Raw genomic sequence first — 20,967 nt, 5'->3', positions numbered from 1 at the left:
TTATGAAAAATTCCTTCTTTATTTAAAAATATATATGAAATGTTGTATGAGCAGCAGGACACAGAGCGAGACTCGAGTTATGACGTAGAGAGCCGATTCTGTCCGAGGTGATCAACCTCATTCAGTTAAAGAAGCCTGTTGTTATCGGAAGCACTGTTTTGATCTTATAGTACAGTCTGCTGCGGAGACTCGGGTCCTCTGGAGTGCAGGGGGCGCTCCTGAGGACCTTTTATGACTCAGTGGTGGCATCAGCCATTTTCTATGGAGTGGTCTGCTGGAGCAGCAGCACTACGGCTGCAGACAGGAACCAACTGAACAAACTGGTGAGGAAGGCCAGCTCTGTCCTGGGCTGCCCCTCCTGGACCCTGTGGAGGCGGTGGGAGACAGGAGGATGTTGAAGAAGCTTTCATCCCTGATGGAGACCGTCTCCCACCCCCTACATGGTACCGTCACATCACTGGGCAGCTCCTTCAGTGACAGGCCCAGTGATGTGACGGTACCATGTAGGGGGTGGGAGACCGTCTCCCACCCCCTACATGGTACCGTCACATCACTGGGCAGCTCCTTCAGTGACAGGCTTCTCCACCCGCGGTGTCTGAAGGAGAGACATCGCCGGTCCTTCCTCCCTGCTGCAGTCAGACTCTTCAACCAAGCCTGCTCCCAGTAGACCACTGCACACCACCACCGGACAATATCACTCCACTCCAACTGGGCGATAACAATAATAATCTATAAAAACGTATTCACTATGTGCAATACATCCACCCCCATATTCTGTACATGTCCACCCTTATATGCACCGTGTGCATAATATTTGATATCTATCTATTTCTATTTCAGTATATTGTATTGTTATCTGTTTTGTTTTAGTTCCTGCTATGTGAGTTTTTCTTTTTTACTATCCTGTTGTACCGCTGCAAATTCCTCCACATGTGAGATAAATAAAGGATATATGATCTTATCTTATCTAGTTCATATTGTTGTTCATGTTTTCCATGTCAGTGACGATAAGGAGTGAGACATACAGGAATGACAGGATGCGTCACAACATTACCTCACCTTAGCTTCCTTCACACATCGACAAGTATGAGAAGCTTGATATTCATCGCCACCTGTCGGGTCCCCCGCATGCTTGAGCGCCTTTACTGTTTTCGTTCCTTCCTCTTTTAAAATCACAAAAAGATCTCTTGTAGTCATGAAGGCCGTGCTTTAACCCTTTCACTCCCAAACCTTTCGCCTTTACGGTCTCATCCACACTCCAACCAGTCAATGTTTTATATCAATATGACCTTGTGAGCTGTGAAGACATGATATCGCGCTCTATTTTCCTTTCTAAGCATTGACCAAACAAAGAATACAAACAATATGCATTGCTAGTGTTCAACGGTGAGAAGGTAGCAGACGGCATAATATATTGTTGGCTGTAAAACCGACTTTTCATGACACATCACTTGAGGGTTATAAAGCTTGATGAATGAATAACAACCACCAGCACCATCGCTGTGTATTATGTAGTCGGCCTCACTTGTTGCTGCAGCGGTTCCAGACGATGTTTCACTGGTTTTGTTCCTAGAAGCTCTTTGCAGAGGTCCATTTGTGCTGGAAACGTGGGACTCTGCCATAGTGGGAAAGCTTTATTTCGCCAGTGGGAACTGCAACTCGTATGGTGGGTAACTTCACGTTTCGTCACTCTTTTTCCTCGCCTGGGTGCCTTTTCTTCCAGGTAGGTACGAGAGGAAAGCATGCTTTACCGCCGCGCATGTTATACTTCCTTCAAATGTCCGACTGATCTTTATTGAACATCCGGATCAAGCTCAACTTCATTTTCTTTGACGTTCAAGTGTGGAAAGGTTAAAAGGTCAGTCTGGACTCAGGACAAATGAAGCCAGACGCCTGGGAATGATTATGAAGTGACACCTGAAATCCAACCACCACGTTAAGACAATAATGAAATCAGATCACTGCCTTCTGGAGAATATTGCAAGAACTAGAGGATTTCTGGCCGGTTGATTAAACTTTAAATGGTCTGGGGCCTAAATACATCTTAGGTTTACTTGTAGAGTGTCAAACATGGAGACTTCCGAGGTCCTCAGGAAGAGATTTACTCAGTCAGAAGCAGTTTTTAGTTCCTACGCTCCTCACCTGTGGAACAAACGTCCTGCTGCTGACACACTCACTCCTTTTAAATCAAGACTTAAAACACTAGTACTGGTCCACTTCTTCCATTAAACAATACAGCTTGCATGTTATATTAATGCTATCTTCATAAAGCATTTACTTAATGTTAAACTCGATATTAAGATTATTTCATCGTGTTTCTTTGCGCTGTGACTCGCCGTGTGTCTGAATGGCGCTACATGCCCATGAAGACTAACTTCCAACACTCATTGTGAGCGACTGTTAGTCATTTAATGTCATTGTAAAGCAACTTAAAATGTACATGAAGTCAGATTTCGATCGTTTGGTCCATCTTAAACAATGATTGACAGGGTGAAGCTCGATCTTGTAAGGGTGAAGTTCAGATACGAATTGCTTACGTATGAGTACTCGTCATCTGCAAAGCAACGTGATAAGCTACCATTGCATAACATAAAGGCACATATCTATCTGAAACTGATAGTCACATTGATATTCAGACTCAACCAGGGATTTCTAGAATAATACAGGAATAAGAGCATTTTCTTTGTCATTTGCCATCTCCTAATTGTAAGAGCTATCTTTGTGGATGTTTGGAACAGTGGAAAATTACAGCACATATTCTGCATTGATCTGAAACACTTTTATTTTCATTCATTCTCTTCCTGTTGTGTCCACAGCTTTGGAGCCTTTCCACACCGAGGCAGCTAAAGATGATGCGCAAAGCGGGACAATTTAAAAGAGCCATTTCTGTCCTGGTGTGCATGACATCATTTGTTTCATTTGCTGTATTTCTTACGTATTCATGGGATCTCTCCCTGCCCGGCTACAACCTCTGGGCGTCTCCTGTTTGCGCCTGCCGCAAATGTTTAACAGACGGAGATCCTTGGTTCAGGACGCTGATCAATACAGCTCCACAACCCTTTTTGTCTAAAGATCATAACACTTCAGAGGTGGATTTCAACTGGTGGAAGGTAAATACTGACTCATATCTGCATTAAAAAACACAAACACAACATGACTCATAATGGTACCTCATGATCAATGACTGAGTTAGTTAAAGATGTAAGAAATCCATGTTTTTCCTCAAAAGTGTTTTTAACAGAAACAAGTGACATACTTTGACCTGTTCGATGTTTGGTTTCTTATGAACAAGCTGACAAACGAGAAGGTGCCTTTTTTTTTTTCATGAATCCTTCAGGCAGTGCGACAATCTATGCAAGAGATTAAAACCAATCCTCTGTATTTTTATTTTGTTTCTTTAATATAACGCCCATACATTATCGCTGTAGTGAACAGATGGAGTAAAAACAAAACAGGAAAAAACAGAAAAGTGCATTTGGACTAGTCCAGCATCATTCGAGCTACACACACAAACTGTGGTCGTCTGGGTGCAAAGACACGTGGGCTAAAGGAATTGTACTTTTGTATTTCGATCAATTCATTTCCAGGTGTTTTTGGTGGAACGATAAATGAAATCATCAGGATTTAGTTTGGGGGAGCCTCGTGTGCTTCTCACCTTCACGTGTCTATGGAACAGGGAGGTGACGGCTGGGGTTCAGCCACGACGCGACAAATAAACTGTGAAGGTTGTAAATTGGTAAAGACAGTCTTTCTCTCTTTCTCTTTAGCGTTTACAGGGGGAAAAACGCAACTACACCTTCTACGACAAGACTCTGGACAGACTGTTTCAGATAATCCCGCCTATTCCAGGTGTGGTCGGACCGAGTCCGAGCCGCTGCAGGTCTTGTGCCGTGGTGGGGAATTCTGGGAATTTGAAGGGGTCACACTACGGACGTCTGATAGATTTGCATGACATCGTTATAAGGTAAACCTGTTTGTGAGTCAACAATCAGCATTACTTCAATTTAACCAGAATCCAGTGTCCCATAGTATGTCTCATTGTCCAAGGATGTACTTTTAACAGTGCAAAATTAAAAGTGTGTCCCTGTGTACGTTTCAGAATGAATCGGGGTCCAACCAAAGGCTTTGAAGAAGATGTTGGAAGCAAAACCACTCATCATGTCATGTATCCACAGAGCGCCACCAGACTGGGCAACACTTCCAGACTCGTGTTTTTCTCTTTCAACACGAACGATTTGTTGTGGCTCCAAAATCAGTTTAAGCCAAAGTAAGTTACACACAGTTCCTGTCTGTGTTCTGGTTAACTTGGTTAGGACGATATTCACGTTGCAAAGTCACAGTTTATAGACTAAGGAGCCAATGAAATACTACCTGTATGCTTTTTAGCATTTTTTGTTGTTGTTGTTGTTGTTAAATGAACATTGTTATTGAACACAGAAAAAAGACACAAAGAAAACTGCATTGGCACCTTTTATGTGTTCTCTGTGAATGTCAGGAGAATGTCCGAGAGGAAAAACCCTCAGGGAGATAGAAAACCCGAAGTTGAAGACAATTTTATTCCGTTATTCTTGCACGAAGAGACAAAGTCACTGAATTGTTTTGAGAAAGATCCTCATGCCTCCTGCACTGTAGACTCTGAAGGTTACAAAAAGTAGCACAGAGGTTCTGAACGTGCCGCCACAGGTCATCCTGGGAACTCAAGACTGCAAAATTGCCCACGATTCAATCGGAAGGTTGCAGGTTTGATTCCCGCCGCCACCTGTCGAGACACTGAACCCCGTATTGTTCCCAACGGAGAGACTCTATTGGCGTGTAAATGGCTGAATGTGATCAAAGATGTAAAGCGCTTTGGGACAGCTCACACAGTTGAAAAGCGCTATAGAAGTGAAAGTTGAATTGTGTTCATTTTGTCGTTATAAATACATATGTTATGGATTCTTCTTTAACGACAGGAAAATGCAGGAAAAGTTTTTTTACCTGGCTGACATGTTTCTGCTGCGTCTGCAAGCATCATCTGACGTGTGATGAAGTGTGAAGTTAACCGTGTAATGGCAAAACAGAGAACGTCCATCCAAACTTAACCTGCTGTGGTTATATGACAGTTTAGATTTGGTATGGAGTGTGTAGTAGGATCGGAAGCTGTGTGATTGATTAATTTTTTCTGTTGCTTTGGAGTCTAGTATTCTGGCTCCCAGTCCGTATTCTAGTTTTATAGTTGATATTCACCGCTAATATTGTCTGATCACTGGACCTCATTGGTCTGTATTTAGCCCTGCAGGGAGAGGAACCATAAACAAAGCATCATCAGGGATGAACAGATGCTGAGGTGATGGAAAGTCTATCATTTGCATTCATTTACTAAAAACACCTGCTTGATGCTCGTCTATTCTCTCCTATCTTCCACATGGAAAACAGTGCTAAGACCTCCACCAGGATAGCCAACAAGGACTTGGTGAGTAACTTGAAGGTGTTTTTTTTATTAAGACTGATATGAAATAATCCCTCACTGCGTTTAATGTAAGACGTTCTTCCTGTTTGAAAACAGGTGATGATCCTCAATCCAGCTTTCATGAGGTATGTTCATGAAGCCTGGCTGGAGAACAAGGGAAGTTATCCCTCCACTGGCTTCCTAACCGTCGCTCTCAGCATGCAGATGTGTGATGAGGTAGGCTCTGGAGTTTAAGTCCTTGACCAGTGAAGACAAACTGGTTAAAATGTCAATGATGATGATCGACCTGCAATTTTGGTGAACTCACACGGAAGATAAATATTTTAATGTAATTATGTTAGAGCATTTCACAAATATCACTCAACACATTTCAATTCTACATCCTCCCATTATAATTTTTAGTGAACTTTTACGATTGATTGATTCCTCTGACATTATTTTTCCATCTCTTTAAATAAACCTTGATCTGTTGTCTGATCATCAAAATACAGATGTGAACCAGAGACACAAGCTTCTGAGTAACTACAATGTAAATATTGTTGTGCTTTGGGCCTTTTGGGTGATTTTGTCCATATGACTGTCCAAGGTACTCCCGTTGTTAACGTTTCTAACGTATTGTTCTCTCTGTTTGGTTTAATCACAAAAAACAACCAACAGCACCCACTAGTGGCTCTACATGAAGAGTAGATCGCTTTCAGTGCTTCTGCCATTCCGTGAGGACGATACCATGAAAAACCTGCTAATGACACGGACGGTTTTTACGTTTGTTTCTTCAGGTTAACGTTTTTGGATTTGGAGCCGACAGAGACGGGAACTGGAACCATTACTTTGAAGACCTCAAAAACAAACGTTTCAGAACTGGACCACACGCTGGAAATCACGAATACAAAGTCATTGAGAAATTACACCAGACACTGAAAATTCAGTTTCATGTACCACACAGTGGCGACTGGTGGTGAAATGTCTTAGGTGGGGCTCTTCATCATTCTTCATCATTCTTCAGTTTCAGTGTTGTGAACTTAAATCCTGTGTGTTCAGAGCACTTATTAGGACGACTCTTTTAGGACCGCTTGTAAACAAATACAAGCAGAAGCTTCATTGGTCCCTGTTAGTAAATCAGTGTGTTTTGGGGCTGGTTTACTGGAAATGACCGTCAGTCTGAGTTTTGGGGAAAACTAAAGCCAACCTCAGAAAGATGGATTCATGTGTTGTTTGAAAATCTACCTAAGCCTTTTAGGATTGTGCCTCAAAAAAGACTTTACCAAAACAAAAGCAAAAAAGTTTAAACTCTTAGATTTTCAGTCATTATTAAATATGAGCATATCTAAATATTTATAAACCTTTAACAAAGCTTTTGCAAAAATCTGAACACATTGATGTTTGTGTGCATTTAAAAATAACTATAATGGAGAAAGATGAAGCTGACCCGCAGCTTTTCAGCCAATTTCTCCTATAAAAACGGATAAATTACACATCTTGTAGAAACATGCGAGAACACACCAGAACTGACGTCTGCCCTCTACTGGCCAGCTGCCACTGAAACCACAGTAGTTCATTTTCATAGGAGTTTGTGTCAGAGAGTATATTTTTGTTATTTATTCACAGTGATCCTGAGTTTTATTTGCATAGAATCACATAAGGCTTCTTTTTTATTGTCTGCAAATATCTTGCTGAATGGGTTTAAATACTCAAATGAGTGTCTGATATATAATGCATTTTTCTCTTAATTTATTTCAAAGAGTGAAACTTCATTTACTGTAATGTTGCAAGACTCTTTTATAATGCAGCCGACAAGTCATGACAATAAAAGAAAGACAGTATTTTAACCTATATGTACTTTTCAATTTGCCTACCTTTTCATCTTTTTTGTGGCGAGAATGCAGTCGAGCGCGGGCGGTAAGACACTTAAATACCCGAGGTCATGGGTGAGTGTGGGAATCTGTTGAACCAATTACATGTTTTCACCGTAGTAACAGAAAAGTATAATTAAAGGAGAAATTAGACTCCAGGTGTGTCTGTTGTTCTCCCACTCTGAGGGCGTGGTCACATTCTACTGTTTGGTCCGGACCAGAGTCTCTTCGGGGAAAAACCATGTCATTTTAGGTGACATGAACACGCCCACGAACTCTGAACCGGCGCTAACAAGCTCTCTGGGACTCGATTCGTCAACAAATGCTCTTTCTCTCGGGCGTGGTGAGAGGACGTGACATAGTGCGCGATGTATTCTGGGTAGTAAGCAAACAAAGCTAACCGCACGAATCAGAAGAATTAGACGCAGAAAGAAAAAGTTGGTAAATATCTCGTGGCCAGACGTGGACTAGAGAGGAAGAAGTAAAGAGGAAAACTCTGATTGATTTATTGTCTGAAGACTATATATCCTGGTTGTTTGTGGCTACCCGTTAGCCACGAGCTAACGGGCATAGCCACCACGGGCTAAAGTGGTGGGACTTCTGGTTTTCGGTCCGGAACAATCAATGAGCCGTGTTTCTTCTTCACTTTCTCTCTGGTCAGTGTTTGTTTCAGTAACATTTTCCATGCGGTTTGATCCAGTATCTAAAGTGACTGTGAACGCCACCAGAACCAAATGAAGGGGTGAAAATTCTCGGCTCTGCCCCCGCCAAACGAACAACTGTTGTTATCGCAGGATGTCGTCCAGAAGATTTTGCAATCAATCCAAACCAAATACATTTTTGAGACTGACCATCAAATATTAGCTTATCTCAAGAAAATCTATGCTGTCCAGGTAGACTCAAATAAATCGCAAAACTGTTAAATTTTCTGATGTCTTTCTTTTTTGACATACATGATGCAAAATTGGACTGTCTATACATCTTTGTACACCCAGGAGGCGTCTCAACACACATGAATCAGATCAACTGGACTTGGTCAAATGTTTTAGGAGACATTTCTCCCGTTGTCCAGGTGGATAGCCCTAACCCGACCAGGCCAGCTCATTTAACTGGAATGCAGACATTTAAAGTGTTCAAGTCGGGAGGTGTGTAACCCAAGTTTTCCCACCAACACCCTTCATTGTTATCCTTTGAGCCACATGAGGCCATATGTGGTTCTAAAGTTGACGACAACATAAAAACAACAAATCAGACCAGTTTTACACAAGTCAACTATGGCCGTCATGCTTCAGTGGACTTATTTAGGCAAACTGACGGCAACAAAGAATTTTTGAATGCTTTCAGCGAAGGTGTACCGATACCATGAGTAGGCTGAGGAATGAGCTTAGTGAGAAAAGGAGTAATCCAGAGTTTGACCTGGGAAAGCCATTTGATCATAGTTAAAAGAAGTTCAAGGCTTGGTTGTACCATGATTTTAAAGCGTGTTCACACCCTACAGCTTTGTTAAAATAAATATAAATACATTGTAAGTGAGGAGGTCGAAACATGCGAATAGGAATGTGCTGAAAGCTATTTTCCACCGTGAGAGTATGAGTACTTGCATTTGGGTTTTTTGTCCATACCAACTATGGATATGAGTGCTTAAAGAAAATTAAACACCGCTGATTACACTTTCTTCATTTCATTTATTAGTTTATTTGGACGGGACAGTGTATATTAATGAACAGGCCATCTTTTCACCAGGTCACTGTAAATATAAGGCTAAATTCCATCTGTTGTCCCACATAAAACCATACAAGGTTACAAACATGTAAAAACAATAAAAACAAAATGGTAAAACAAAGACAAAGATGATAAAATAGTTGTTCCTAAAAACCGACCATAAAGTACAAATATTAAAGTGCTTACTCTTTATAATCAGTGGTTTGACATACTGTCATGTTTTTGTTCTTTATATATATATATATATATGCATCACAAGTTTGGTTGTTGATAAATCACATCCCCTACTGCTTTTTTTTTTTTTAAACCGACAACGGTGGAGCTTTCTTGGAAAACTGGAGATATAGTATTCCAGTTGGTGCAACCTTTGACAGATAAGGCATTCTGGACAAAAGAGGACTTTCTAAAATAAATTACACAATCACCCCCTGGTGGTTGATCTGGGATTAATAAGATGTTTTTTGGGTTGTTTTTTTTCATAAACTCCCCGGGGCGGTGGGGCCATCCCATGCATGGATTTGTATATTACACAGGCACTTTTAAATAATTTAACATTCTCCAAACTGAGAAGTTGATATTTGACACTTCTCGTTGTTCGTCTAAGCTGACCAAAAGGGATTTTAACAAGCTTTTTATCTTTTTAAATTGCTCTGGATTATCTATTTTTATCTGCAGACTCCTTCCATCGCTGAATCGTGGCATTTCACCCATCTGAAGCACAGAAATTCCTTAAAAAATTTTTTTTTTAGAAAAGTCTCTGGTAAACACGTATCTTGCTGTTGCTCGATCTAGACTTGCCATGGCGGACGCGGCGCATGCTCAAACAGGCAGTTGCAGTCATAGAACCAAGTTGATATGGAAGCTGCTAAACGGCACATTGGCCCTCGCAATTGGAAATTTGAGTAAAAAAAAACCCATGACAGGACAGTCGACTCACAAAGTATTTTGCACACTCTGCAGGAAGTTTCACTGAGGCCGAGTTTATACGTGCCAGGATATTTAAAATAACGGTGATATTTCTATGTTTGGGCAGTGCATCTACACATAAACACAACTACAACTCACCACACATGATGAACAATGAAGATTTTGAAAAACTCTATCTCCATTTGCATCTAAAGGGGGGGGTAGGTGGAAATGTACATCACAATTTGTATGTATTTTCCAGGATTCTCGCTACACTGCCCCCTACAGGTTTGGCTGCTCATAGCAGCTCTGAACCAGGTGTATATGAGGGTACATGTCAATAAAGATTTTTTTTTGTAAATGAACAGGTGGAAATATCTGCTTTTGTAAAAACCTGGGTACTCGTAAAAGTGGCCTTAAGCACTTCCAGCTTAAAATACCATATTAACACGAAGCATACTTGAGTCGAGGATTCTGCTGACTGTTGACTCAATCTATTAAAACTCTGGTAAGCATTATTGTGGGTTTCTTATGTGATGACATCCCAGAAATCCCCCAAAATGGAGCCAGTTAATCCTGAACCACTAGTGACATACTTCCATTAATGAAAATCATACTTTTAAATTCACAAATACCATAATTGAAAAAGCCTTATATGAGAAGATCGACGAGTTGTTTCAACCAAACCCTGTGGAAAGTCTCTGAAGTATTTGCATTATGAATAAAGTCTGAAATCCTCATGTCGTAAGTTTGATCCCCTGCCTGGCCCCATCAATGGGTTCAAGGGTCCTTAGGCAAGGCACCGATCCCTCAGTTGGTCTCAGTGATGTGAGCATGTTGCATGGCAGCCATCGCCATTGGTATGAGATATAGGATGAATAGGTGAATGTGACAAATAATGTAAATAAGCTATGCATCTGAGATCTCAAGCCAATAGCTTGAGAGTATTTTTGCTGCTAAAGCCACTTTAAGTAGCTGCAGCTCCATTTCAGTGCAGATTAAGGCAGCGGACCTCCAGCCGTCATTTGGACGGTCAATTTTCAAAAAAGACGGCGGAATAAATAGCGCACAGCTGCTCAAAACCTCGGAAGAAGGGACCCAGTAAGAGCAGAGAAATAGAGAAGCATAGAGATTTTTACTGTTAACACACCTTAATGAGGGACAGCCACCAGCAACTCGGTGCTGCTGTGAAGTTTACTTCAGTCAAACACGAGGCCCGTGGACCAAAACCGGCCGCCAAAAGCTCCAATCAGCCCCAGAAACCACTAAGCAAGGTGGTTATACATAGGATTTATAGGAGGGGCTTATTTTTTTTTACAATTCACTGTATTTTGGAGCAGAAGGTTTCATTAAAATTGACTTTATGTTGAGATTGTAGTGATTTCCAGTTGTAATTGTGTGATCTTGCAAAATTATAGACAATTTCACCACGTAAACTGTGACCACAACAAATCAAATAACTGTCAAATTAAAGGTTTCTTATAGCAATATTTTACTGGTCCAGCCCGCTCAAGATGAAACTAGACTGTACGTGTCTCCTGAAGTCAAATTTTATTTAGTATTTATTTTGTATACCTCTTTGTATATATTATATACATCTTTATATTGATTCAGTAATGTGCTTTCAAATAAGTAGGTTCCTTTCATAATATATTATTTGGTGTTTGGTTCGTTCAATATCGTCACAATATAGTATTTTGTAGTGCACAGTGCATTATGCACCATTTAAGGTCTATGTCCTGGAGGAAACACTGGACTTATTGACGCACAGTAAATTGGCAATGACGAATGTAACTGACGTTTGTTTGTAAAAACTACACAGCTGACACACAAAGACAAAAATTTAAACCATCAGGTATCTCTGCGTGAATAGTCAAACTCATAATGTCTCTTTTTTGTGTAATTAAACCTTGGGACTACCTTCAAGGCAATGACATCACACAATTTTTTGCCAAGCCTAGGCTTATGCACTGACCATCCTTGGCATAGGCGTCAACTCCTGCTGTCTGTAAACTGTAAACAACCAGTAAGATTTTTCATAAAGGGTGAATCCAAGTTATACATGGGATCTTTTAGTCCATTTAACTAATATTATTTTCTGTACAAAGCAAATGAATGTGACCAAACTAACACAGAAGGAAAAAAACAGTCAACAGAATGCATAACAAAGCCATGAGATAAAAAACAGGAGTCATGATTTTATTTATTACTCAGTGCTTGTATAACAAAGTCAAAGCCGGTATGTTGAGGAAACCTGCAAAACGAGCTTTGGTAACGTATCACATCTTGGAGGCACGGGCGTGTCTTCCACTACCCAAGTCTTTCGTCCAGCAACTGTTTGTGTTCGAATTTTAAAGTCAGCAGCAAAATCCGTCGATAATGGAGAGAAGTGTTTGTTTGTTGTTGTTTCTTTTTTATTATCAACCCTAAAAAAGCTGTATCTTCTTTTTGTTGTGTAATTTCTGAAAAACTTCATATTCATGCTTTCCGGGGTGGAGTCCAGTTTTAAGCCTTTTATTGCGGAGTTTTTCAAAGTAATGGCTCCAATTTCCATCGCTGTCAGCTCCAAACCCGAAAACATTCACCTGCGAAAAGAGGGTGGCTGGTTAGTGCTGGAACTTCATTACCAGGAGTTCTCTTCGTGGCTGCGGGATTCCTGTGAGGAATTAGCATATTCATACAAACCGAAAGAAAGCCGACCCTGTCCACCTGTCCTGGGACTGTCCCTCCAATGGCAGCTATTAGCAGGAGCTTAAAAATTGCACGGACAGTGTTTGGGGGGGGGGTCGATCTTCCATTCATGTTCGAGGTTTTATATTTTGGGAAATTGTACGCAGCATTTAGACGATTTGGCGATAAATAAAAGCAATTACCAGGAAGTGGCTGAAGACAGAGCTTCCTAACGTTGAAGACTGGATGGATGTCATGCATGATTTATATGTGATGAAAAAGCTCACTTTTTCTGTGGGACTGGAGGAGGAGAAAGTTAAATCAAACAATTGGAAACACTGGATTGAGTTCATAAAACCGATTAGATCTAAATTCCCTAGTTCATAACGACAGGAGTTGAAGCGTTTTGATTTGCTTTACTCTATTTGCTGCACTGGTAACATGGTTTGGTTTATCGGGTCAAAAGTTTGGCATGGTATCGTGGACATATTTTCATTCAGGTGCACGTATAGATCATTTTTTGCTTCGGTCTGATACGTAGTTCCATAGCAAAAAAAAAAGAAACGTAAAGAAAAAAAACAAAACAACAACAGCATTTTCTATAATATACTCCAGATTCCTTCCACAATTAAAAAAAAATTTAAATGTGTTGGGATATAGGCTGTACCAAGCCAATCAAAACGTTGAGCAGAAGGTCAAATGTTTGCATTCTCTTCGCCAGCAGAGCTATTTGTATCTCGCGAGAAGAAAGCCTCACTGTTTTAGAACCCGACAAATCAAGGCTCTGTTGACATGACTTTTGAGGCGAAAACGTCTCCCAAGAAAAAAGCTTTGACTCTGTCTCCGTGGAAATGGGGAGGGGTCACTGCTTACTGCACATGTGCACCCCGGCTAGTAAGTAGTTCTTCTGCACAACGTTTCCCTCCAGAGTGTCATGACTCTATATTCTCCTGGGACTTGGTGCTTTTATAGTTGAGAGTTCACCTGTAATAACGATCCACCATTAATAGTAACTTGACTTTGTCATCTGTTCATATGAATGTCTGTGTATTTACCATTTTTAATGTTCCTGCATGTGTGTGTGGTTTCATCACAAAAGCAACCAACAATGCCAACTCATGGATCGATATGGAAATTAAATCATGTTCAGCATTTAAGCATCTTTTTCAAAACTTTACCGCGTTAACGCTGAACTCTTTGCTAAACATTGTCATGTAAATGGTGGACAGTAAACATAAATCTATATTATTGTATCTACGTTCATTTGTTGGGTTTCTCTCTGTTATAAGCACCTAGAAATGACTGTATTTTTATGCGGTGCTTTAGAAATGAAGTTGAAAATTGAAAATGTATACAATGCATTAATTAAGTGGACTAATGGAATAAGATACAACAGAATTTCATTATGAACTTTTGAAGGTCATGTTGCGTCCCAGTCATTTCACTTTTTCACCCAAATATGCACTCCTCAAGCATGTCAGTCAATTGATTTTGAACATTTATTCTATCGTGTCTTTTGATATCCAATAGTCATACAGAACCAACCTGATCGCACATGTACAAGCTGAGCACAAACGTCATGAAGCCAGTGGACGCCCAATGGCCCTTCCGTGCCAGCCACTCGTGATGAACAAATTTCATGAAGGCTGGATTAACTATCATAACCTGTTGAGAATCAAACCACACCCTTCAAATACACATTTGAAAAGCTTACGTCCCTTTAAAAAAAAAAAAAAGGCGTCAACATTTTACTCACCAAATCCTTGTTGGCAATTGTCTTTGACTTCGGAATCCTGTTGAAGAAAATTGATCAAGAGAAGGAGACAAATGAATGATCAAATTTGTACTCGTCAGCATAAATCTAGATTTTAGTTGCTTTCCTACATTTTTACACAGCTCAGGATACTGTGAAAGAGACATGAGGGAGATGACCCAGGAGAAACTAATATTCACAACGAGCAAAAAAAGATGGTCGTACTTGTGTTTTCACTTGTGACACAGTACAGCTCATGACATTGTGCAGAAATTCTTTACATTCTTTTTGGCCAAAGAGGCATTTTTGTCTGCCGCCATACAGCGTGTGACATATTCTCGGTGTAGCCCAGTGAAAAGTATTAACAAATGTATGATCATGAGAAATAAACAAATTAATAGATAAATACAATAAATAATAAATAAAGGGTTAAAAGCACTTTAAAAAGAGTAATATAAATACATCATTTTGGTTTATGTAAAACTGTGTGGCTAAAAGTTAATGAGATTATGTGAAAATGCTGTAATGTATTTCATTTCATTTATTTTGTAAGAAAGTTAAATCCGGGAGCGCTTCCCTTCTGTGGCCACCACTCAGGCCACATTTACACGGACCTGCATAAACACCTGTTTCATATGAGCAGCTAAACCTGTAGGGGGCAGTGTAGCGAGAAGCATGAAGCCATTCTGACAGCCAATCAGATTCTTGGAAACAAATGTCTCGAATTGTGAGGTAAATCTCTGTTCTCAAAAGTTGAGCAACTTGTTTCTATGGATTATTAGCAACTTAAGCTGCAAGACGCCACTTTTCTGGACCTTCAGTTTAAAGTTTCAAGACGTTTTTGGACTGAATTAACTCCTGGTTTAACCAGTGAGCAGAGACAGACGTCAGGCTGGCTTCGTTTGGACTCTTTGACTCGTTCCTGGATCGTTTTCGACCAGAAAAACTAGACTCATCCTCCAGATCAGGCAGGGTCCAAAATGGTACTACCTTGTTGATTCTTTTAGTTTGGAGAACAAGTCCGTTTTGATTTCTACACACTCCAGTGAACAGGCCTGTTGATTTAGGCTACTTTATTCTGCCGGCTTAGTAGAGCGTTTTCTGTTGAAATTGTTTTAAGATGAAAATTGTAATTGTTAGGGATTTTTTTTTTTTTTGAATAAAGAAATTATTTGTGTACTTGAATACATTTTCTGTGTTGCGGTTTGTGTGAATGGATATTACAAGGTTTAAAGGGCCTCATACATAATAATCATATATATAATGATATAGTTGTTTCCTGGTGTTAACAGTTAATTTACATACTAAAACTACACAATATTTCTACTCACTGAGGTGGTAGACAGGCTCCTTGACCAACTTCAACTAAATGATCTGTCTTATTGACTCTCAATTGAAGCAATTGAAGAAAATTAACGGGACTTGAACTGAACATAAAGTGATGAAAACACTTGGACAAGCAGTGGAACGTCTTCTAAGACCAGTTGTACTAGTTCATCCTACATATTTCTGATTGGAGTACTGGACCAACAGACACTCTACAGGGCCATACTATGCTCTGAATCTGCTGCCTTCATCATACGTCGTGCTCAGTTGCAACTCAAAATATCACACAGTACAATGACGTATTTGATACTCACTAAGTATTTTGGATCAAGATTTGAAGGCCACTGAAGGTATCCTTCAGTCACCAGTTCTTTGACCTACTTTGAATCAAACTTCTTGAAGAGCCAGTCAAAGTCCCTTATCTTGAATGGGAAAAACACCAGATGAGTAGCGTTCTCCAGGTTCACGGCGCTCTCCGGATACAAGATGTGATGAGTCGTTCTACTCCCAACGTCTTCTTCGTAGTTTTTCACGCGACCACGGTTCATTCTGGAAAGGGCACGGAAATAATGAGAGGCTTGTTCCAACTGAAGCATGGAAATATTGGAAAACTTTCAGGAATCACAGTTTCATGATGAGTTCACTCAGTCCAATAGACAGACACACACACACACACACACACACACACACACACACACACACACACACACACACACACACACACACACACACACACACACACACACACACATTTCAGCAAATCCTTTTAACAGCGACATTTGCATGATCACTTGCTTTTTTGTGCACCTGAACGTGTTCCCTCGGATTAAAGGATCAGATTCGGTCCAGAGTCAGTTCAGAAAATGACAAGTACATGTTTGAGAGCTTTGCCACTATTTTTTTCCCGAAACACTGTGCATGAAGCATCATGTGTTTAGTGGCCCGGAGGCTTGAGAAGTGGACTAGATATTAGGAGTTCACCGGTTCAATTCCCACAGTGGACAGGTCACCAAAGTGGGTCCAGACCCTTGACTGCCATCAGCTCCCCGGAACTGCCAACAGCAGTAAATGTGTAAAAATGGAATTTCCCCAAGGGGAATGATAAAGTATTATTAGTTTAGTTGACTTGTAAGATTTTTTATTTTTTTATTTTTTTACCTTATCATGATAATCTGACCTGAACTCGGTATTCATGATTGGAATGTTTTGCGTTCATGGGCTCCATTCAGAATGAGGATCGACATAAATCACTGCTCCGGTTCAATAACTCTCTGAAATATCCTCATCAACCACGAGTCTTGTTTCCATGTATTGGTTTATTACCGTAGCATGTATTGGTCTGTTACGACTGATCAGGTTTTACATGCGTGACGAAGGCAAATACAGCTTCTGACTTTGTCAATGACGACTTGGTTTTTGCAACCATGTGTAAAATAAGCCTCCACAATGCGGTGATGTAGGGAAGACACAACTAATGTCACTTGACATTGAGAGGAAACCAGTTAAACTTCAAACACACGCTTGGCTGAGGCGCTACCGAGTTCCCTCTGGTTCCTGATGCCCAGTAATCCATCCATGACTTTTGAAAACAGAGACTCGTAAGATCATTACCTGATCACAATATCATGTGAATTGATCAGAGACCCATAATGGGATCCTATTAGATTTCGAGAATTCCCCACAACCGCGCATTTCTTGCAGCGGTCGGGGCCGGGCTTCGTCACATCTGGAAAAGGCGGGAACATCTGAAAGACTTTGTCCAGCGTCTCATTGTAGGAAGTGTAGTTGCATTTTGAAGCCTGTAGACGCTGCAAAAGGGGGGAAAAAACCCAACAGAGTTATTTTGAAATTATTTGGGGGGAGGAAAGTTGGATGCTTTTTGTTATTTTGAAATTTTTACTAAACTCAACCTTTATGGAACTGTACAGTCACTAATATGTTTTCAGGGATTAAATGTTATTTCTAGGTAGTGTCTGTATATGTGTGTGTGTGTGTGTGTGTGTGTGTGTGCAGAAGGATGTTGAGATTTAACACGGTAGACGTGAAACCTGTTGCGTCTCTATACCTCCCAGTTCTTCGTTTTTATTCCTGCGGCTCAAATAAGCTGACTTGTCGTTTGCTGCAGCTCTCTTCCATGTGACTAAAGGTTACTACTTTTACATTGTCGTTTCAGAAAGTGGTATCAGTACATCCATGAAGAAAATGCACGAGGAAGGAACAGAAAGTAACCGAAACAAAACCCCACGTCACGCAAAATAAATGACAAGCAATGTCGAGTTTACAATTATAACAAATGTTCTAACGCATATAACAATTGAACCTGCAGAATCTGTTAGGAGTCGTAAATATTCAACAAAAGAAGAAGTGAACAAAACAGAAACCAAGAGAGAATTCACATGTTTCTTTTGTGCTGCTCAGAAGATTTGAAATATGTGACGGTGAAACGCGTAACCTACCTTCCACCAGTTGAATGCATCATGTGGGGGTCTTGATGTCCTTGATAAAAATGGCTCGGGAGCTTCGTTGACCAACTCTGTGAAGCAGGAATCGCCATCCCTTAAACATTTGCTGCAGGCACAGGGACGTGTTTCCAAAAGGACGCGCCAAGGCATCGGAAACTTCATCGAAACGCCGACGAAGAGTCCGGCTGCAGCGAAACACAGCAGCGTGATGGTGAACAGGAAGAACCTCGGTCTGTAGCGCATCATAGCGCCACAGAAGAACAGGTCTGATCTGTGGGACACATGCAAAGGTAGAATATTCAACTTGGTTAACTCAAAAGTTTATTAATCAATTGAATCCCGAGCAGCTTCTGATTGTTTATGCTTCGGTCACATGTTTACTCACTGCGATCGCGTTTCTCTCTGCAAAGTGAGGTTCTGCTCCTCTATAGATTCAGGACAACAACGGCTGTGGGATCATTTTAATAAGTCTTCAAGCGGTGGCTCAGCTCAAGGAAGTGACGACCATAGTGATCTACGAGACACCTGATTAAAAAACCTGACCTGTCAAAGATGCATTATGAGTTTCACGCAGTTTTAATTTCACAGTGGGTCCTGTTTGATTTTGGGAAATTTTGTGTTTTGTTTTTTTTGTCTTGCACAGCACTGCTTCTATTTTGAAAAGTTCTTATATCTGGCTATTTTTTAGAACATATCTTGAAAGCAGTTTGACACAGCTGGACTCTTTACCAGTCAGTAGAGTCACAGTGACAATAAATATACTATCAGAGGAATTGATAAGGCCCTGAGATTAAACAAGAGACATCCTGTAAGTCCAGACGCAGGACAGACTGCCAGGTCTCTCTGAAAGACTAAAAAAATTCCACTTGCTATATAAAGTTTATTATTGCGGCTTGATTTATGTCTCAAGAGGAGTGAAATTGATTTTGGTTCAACAGGAGTTAAAAAGGTGATCTTCAGTGACATGGATGATAACAAGGTATTGGTTAGATTCTAAAATGCGAGGAAGAAACACACAAACGTAAGTATAATCAACAAAATCTGGAAAATAAATGAGTCATTGATCTAGTTTAGGTAGACTATCTATACATATATTTGTGCGTTCATGTCATTGAAAAAATGGGATTTAACACTCTAGCTGTGATTTCAGAGTAAACGGTGCGTCAATGTGACAAAGCAGCACGGCAAATTGTTAGAATTGTGTCTCTTACCTGGCACAAGGAGAAATAAAAATCAGGCGAGAGCGAGAGAGAAGTGATGAGACAAAGAGCAGCCGCCATCCGCTGAGCCGCCGCTCAAACAGTGAGAGGCCAAGGCTCAGTGACGGGTGAGATAAAAAACACATTGTGTGTGTGTGTGTGTGTGTGTGTGTGTGTGTGTGTGTGTCTGTGTGCGTGTGTGTGTTTCTTCAGAACTCAGAAAAACTAAATGTGAGGTAATTTATACATTTACTGCGAGTCCATTAAATTAAAACAGTGGTTTTGTATTAGTTATTAAAAGAAGAGTAACACGGGCACTGCTTTCAATTGTGTCTCTGACGCGGAATGTCACACATTGCAACATGGCGGTACTCATGTCTGATATTGTCCCTTTTCGTCACTACACGCCAAGGTCAGGCAGGCGGTTTCCTGATAACGTGGTCACTTTTCCAGAAAATGTGCAAGTAAACGATGTCTCCCCTCACTGGAGACCCCCTTTTGATGATTGCCAACCACCGTGTTGCAACGCCTCCTGGTGGTAACTGACATGTCGGCACTGTGCACTTCAGACTGTTCGGCTCGGCACAACACCCGGACAGTTAAGGTGAACTAAAAACCTGTGGCCAGCGGCAGATGGGTCCCCTCAAGGTGAGCTCGTGTTTATTTAGGACTTATGAATGACTGGTGCTGAGGTTTCAGGATAACGCGAATGTGTCTGTGCCAATGCATATTGCCAAGAGGAAGACGGATGCACCGTCGACACGACAAGGTCTTCAAGTGAAAATGGAAAACTTCTCCGTCTCCGTGGAAATGGGAAAAACGCAAGTTTTAGGAAACGCTGTTGGTAGCTGGACAACAACAACAACACCAGTGGCGGCCTCTGTCGTGTCATGACTCCCAGTCCATATTGTCGGACTTGGTAGTTTTATAGTTGAATCACTCATACTAGCAATGCAACTTGGTCGTCTGTCCATACGAATGTCCGTGTGCTCACCATTGTTAATATTTATAGTGTGTTGTTGTTCTCCGCGCATGTGTGGGTGGTTTGGTTCCCAAAGCAAACAGCTCCCACTAGTGGCCCGTCATGAAACCTATATTGTTTTCAGCATTTCCGCAGTTTCCATGCTCCACAGACATCGTTTTCAGAACGTTACTGTGTAAACATGAAACTTTTCTGAAACAAAAGGTGCTTTTTCTCTGATGTTTAATAAAAATAACTGTTAAAAAAAAAAAAAAGGATTCAGTTCGCTGAAACTTTAGTAATGGTATCTGTGTTTGACAGTTCGTAGTCGGTTACTACGAGCAGGAGAAGTGGCTTTACAGTTTTGTGTTACTGTAGCTCTCTTGGCGTCTTTCATGAAAATACAGTTAAACTCTTCAAAAAAAAAAAAACACCATAACTACTTTTTTTCTGTCTTTGGCTTCATTAAATATTGCTCTGTTCCTCTTAATTTTTCTTTGATGTTATGACGAAACTCTCCCCAAATCTGTCTTCAACAATACTGACACTCTAATCTACTGATTAATTCCAAAAAACGTCATTTTCACACCCTAACTCACTCCATCAACAGTTTCGGAGGCAGCGGTGGACTAGAGCCTGGAGGAGTGGATTTGGGGTTAGAAGTTCGGA

The 20,967-nt window shown here is 40.7% G+C and overlaps 2 protein-coding genes across 2 annotated transcripts; one reads left to right on the top strand and one right to left on the bottom strand.

The window, feature by feature from the left end:
* The first annotated feature begins 1,523 nt into the window (after window positions 1–1,523).
* On the top strand, window positions 1,524–8,219 carry LOC308123002 (CMP-N-acetylneuraminate-beta-galactosamide-alpha-2,3-sialyltransferase 1-like). The gene is made up of 7 exons (XM_080485216.1): window positions 1,524–1,666; window positions 2,817–3,110; window positions 3,768–3,964; window positions 4,100–4,267; window positions 5,416–5,452; window positions 5,546–5,665; window positions 6,226–8,219. Exons 1-7 carry the CDS (start codon window positions 1,664–1,666, stop codon window positions 6,406–6,408), a joined length of 1,002 nt encoding a protein of 333 aa, XP_080341342.1. The 5' UTR covers window positions 1,524–1,663; the 3' UTR covers window positions 6,409–8,219.
* A 4,134-nt stretch (window positions 8,220–12,353) lies between these two features.
* Window positions 12,354–18,381, bottom strand: LOC308122967 (CMP-N-acetylneuraminate-beta-galactosamide-alpha-2,3-sialyltransferase 2-like; the record flags this gene model as incomplete). Its single annotated transcript, XM_080485150.1, has 6 exons — window positions 12,354–12,512; window positions 14,143–14,262; window positions 14,354–14,390; window positions 16,058–16,225; window positions 17,288–17,484; window positions 18,313–18,381. The coding sequence occupies 6 exons, from the start codon at window positions 18,379–18,381 to the stop codon at window positions 12,354–12,356; spliced, it is 750 nt and encodes a 249-aa protein (XP_080341276.1).
* Between the last annotated feature and the right edge of the window lie 2,586 nt (window positions 18,382–20,967).

This window comes from Lipophrys pholis (assembly GCF_963383615.2).
Source record: "Lipophrys pholis genome assembly, chromosome: 17".
Taxonomy (NCBI): Eukaryota; Metazoa; Chordata; class Actinopteri; order Blenniiformes; family Blenniidae; genus Lipophrys; species Lipophrys pholis.
The sequence above is the reverse complement of the archived record's forward strand: the minus strand, read 5'-3'. Positions and strand labels throughout refer to the sequence as shown.